The sequence below is a fragment of the Oculina patagonica genome, chromosome 10, assembly GCF_052425735.1.
Source record: "Oculina patagonica isolate OP01 chromosome 10, crgOcupat, whole genome shotgun sequence".
NCBI classification, from domain to species: Eukaryota; Metazoa; Cnidaria; class Anthozoa; order Scleractinia; family Oculinidae; genus Oculina; species Oculina patagonica.
The window spans coordinates 877,224-880,402 of record NC_135767.1 but is presented as its reverse complement, the minus strand read 5'-3'; the positions used below and the strand labels follow the sequence as shown (position 1 = coordinate 880,402).

General features: G+C 36.6%; 1 protein-coding gene across 1 annotated transcript; it reads left to right on the top strand.

Annotated features, from left to right (window-relative positions):
- The first annotated feature begins 349 nt into the window (after nt 1–349).
- LOC144628933 (histamine H2 receptor-like) lies at nt 350–2,281 on the top strand. The gene has a single exon (XM_078487056.1). The coding sequence runs from the start codon at nt 454–456 to the stop codon at nt 1,492–1,494; it is 1,041 nt and encodes a 346-aa protein (XP_078343182.1). The 5' UTR covers nt 350–453; the 3' UTR covers nt 1,495–2,281.
- Nucleotides 2,282–3,179: the final 898 nt, after the last annotated feature.

The following is a 3,179-nucleotide window of genomic DNA, read 5'->3' as shown; positions in this document are numbered from 1 at the left end:
AAAAAAAATATTTTTATAGCGCCTATCCAGGCCTGCTCTAGGCGCTTACAAATATGTTAAAAAGGATTAACACAAAGATCAAGCGACCGCCATTATCCGACAAACACTCACAGAGGAAGCCTTAGGGATCTACATAGGCTCGCAAAGCATGCACAAATTAGTGTACACAAATTGCTGTCTACACGCAATACACTACAGAAGGGTTGACAGCTCAGATTTCTTTCAACACTAAATCTTGCTACAGCTTGGACCCCTCAAGAAATCAAAAGATAGAATATATTTAGCTTGCCAAGTTTATGAGATTACTTTTCTAAGCTTTGTACTTTCTATCCTCAGTTCTTTCGCAGCCAACCAGGGAAGGCAAGACAGGACAATCAACAACGATCTCTCCAAAATTAAAAGACAAACTTTAACCGTTATACGACAGCACCTGTTTAAAAATATAGCAAAAAGATGGTTGACCAAGCCGAGAATTCCTCGCAACACAACTTGTCAACAGATCATGGCAGATACGACGAAGAGTTCACGCTTGACACAGAAATGAAAGTAATTTTTACATTCCTTGGGTTGACAGCATTTCTAATCACGCTGGCAAATAGCTTGGTGTTTGTGCTGGCATGGAACATGAAATACCTTCGTACCAGGACCAATTTCTTTCTCCTCAGCTTAGCGGCGAGTGATTTACTCTCAGGCGTGCTTGTGGTGCCATTGGTTATATCGTGTAATGTAGTATTACTTAACGAATCCATATGTATAGCAATGGATATCTGCCAGCGAGGGTTAGCCATATCAACCATTCTGCACCTATCAGCTGCGGTTATGGAGCGGTATCTGAAGATATCATCACCTTTCAAGTACACGTCTATTGTCACTAAGCCGCGCATTGCCGCTGTGTTAATTTCCGTTTGGACATCAGCAATGACTGTATCGCTGGCGCAGCTTCTGATCATTTCCTCACAAGACATTTTAAAAGCTCATCTCATCTACAATGCAACGGTCCTTTCACTGTTTGTGTTCGTCCCATTTATTGTCACGCTTGTGGCTTTTATTCGTATTTATATCATCATGAAACGGAGCAAGGAGAAACGAATGAGAATGTCTTCTTTTCGGCACAGTAACGCTGTACAGAGAAAGAAACAAAGTATCAATGTGAAAAGATCATTAATAGTCTACCTGGTCATGTTAATCTGTTTCGTGTCTGCATGGTTTCCGTATTTTTTCCTGACTCTGTTAATAGACTTGAATAATTCACTTCTAATGACAATCCCACAATGGGTAAACGTAATGTTTTTGTTTTTAAAGATTAGTTCAGCGCTTTTCAATCCGTTTTTATTCACATTTTTTAAAACGGATTTCCAGAAAGCGCTGCGACAATTGATTTCAGGAGAACACTCTAATGTTTATAGAGAAAGCACAAGACAAAATAGATCTCGCAAGTCAACATTTGACACACATCTTCAAAACAAACTATTTGAGTTGAAAGGAGGGAAATAGCTTGAACAGTAGATATATGATGACCTAAGACTAGTTAGGCTGCAAGTATATTTAAACGGATGTTCCTATATATTTGCGCATTTAATTTTTCGTAATTCCTCCTTTTGAGAGAGGTCTGATGTCGTACGTCTAGAAAGTTCTATGCACTGTTCCTGATTGGTTGTTTCTTGCGCGCGAAAATTCAAAACCCGGCAGCAACCAATCAGAGACAGCATGAAAATCTGTAGTGCTACGTCACCAATATGGAATGTTTCGGGTCATAGACGTTTCTCAAGTGAGGGAATAATTGAATAGTTAAAGAAAGACGACTGTTTACTCGATTAGATTGAAGGCCGACAAAAGCAAAAACTTTGGTGTTTAATTCGCTGTAGAGTTGCTCTCTTTTAGCAAAATAGTCTCAGCATTCTACCATAATGCACCTTCCATCAATTTGGTTCCCGCCAAAACCTCTGACCAACGTCTGACCAATCACAGCAAAGCTGCTGTCTTCTCATCCAATCAGGTTCAAAACTACAACAAATCGTCATTATTGACGATTTGCTTTAAGATCTGATTGGTTAATAGCGCAACAAGTGAACGATGCTAACAGGCCTTTTTTTCTTTGTTTACGACAGTCGTCTCAAAACAAATCGATTTTAGCGCAACGATGTTTATGGGTCTAGGAATTTTAGGTTTGAACTAATTTTGTTAAAAATCAACTCTGTTCAAAAACTGTAAAAATATAGGGATAACTAAAAGGAAATAGAGCTTAACACTATTACATGGCTAATATAAAGTAAGAAAGTATGTTGTATAACGAAAAAAATGCCATTTTAGCAAAAGAATCAATAAATTAATTGTAGGTATTAAAATAAACTCGATGAATTTCAAAACGTTATCTAGTGTCTGTATTATTATTTTTTTGTTAGTACGGAATTTCAGACAATTGGGTTTTATTTATTACGTACGTGCATTACCATTACGAAGGCGGACTACGTTACGAGTTTGAGGGGCAGCTCCTTCAAAAATTTGTAAAAAAAATGGTAAAACTGCTCCTGGTTATTGTTTAGTTATATAATTTTTTTTTTTTTTTTTCTTTTTTTTTTTTTTTTTTTTTTATTTTTTTTAATTTTTTTTTTTTTTTTTTTTTTTATATACATTATATAAAAAAAAAAAAAAAAAAAAAAAAAAAGGGGGGGCGCTTCTCCGGGATAAACAAAAAAAAAAAAAAAAAATAAAAATATTTTAAACACTTGTGAAACATCGCTGAAAATTTTGAGTAGACATCATTGTGTATATAGGGAATTTGTCTGCAGGCAGTATTGCCTACAGATGGATTTTTTTTTTCTCTTCCAAAAAAAAAATAAAAAAAACAACCCACTCCCCCACTTTGTCACTATTGCCCCCCCCCCCCCCCACCCCTTAATTGGAAAAATGTTCCGCCGTCCCTATAAGGCATGTTATACCATTTTGCTTGCTATATTTTATAAAAGACATATATAGAATACGGCCGCTTCCTGTCAGTACATCGCGAACTGGTTCAAACACTCCAGAAACTTTGAAAAGACTCGAAGGTACTTATGTAGAACTTTTGCCTAATACTCGGGTTTACATAAACTTTCTGATTTTCCCAGACTTTCTCGAGTGTTCGTCTGAGGTCATGTATAATACCCGGGCGCTTTTTTCTATTTAACAATTAGGCTACG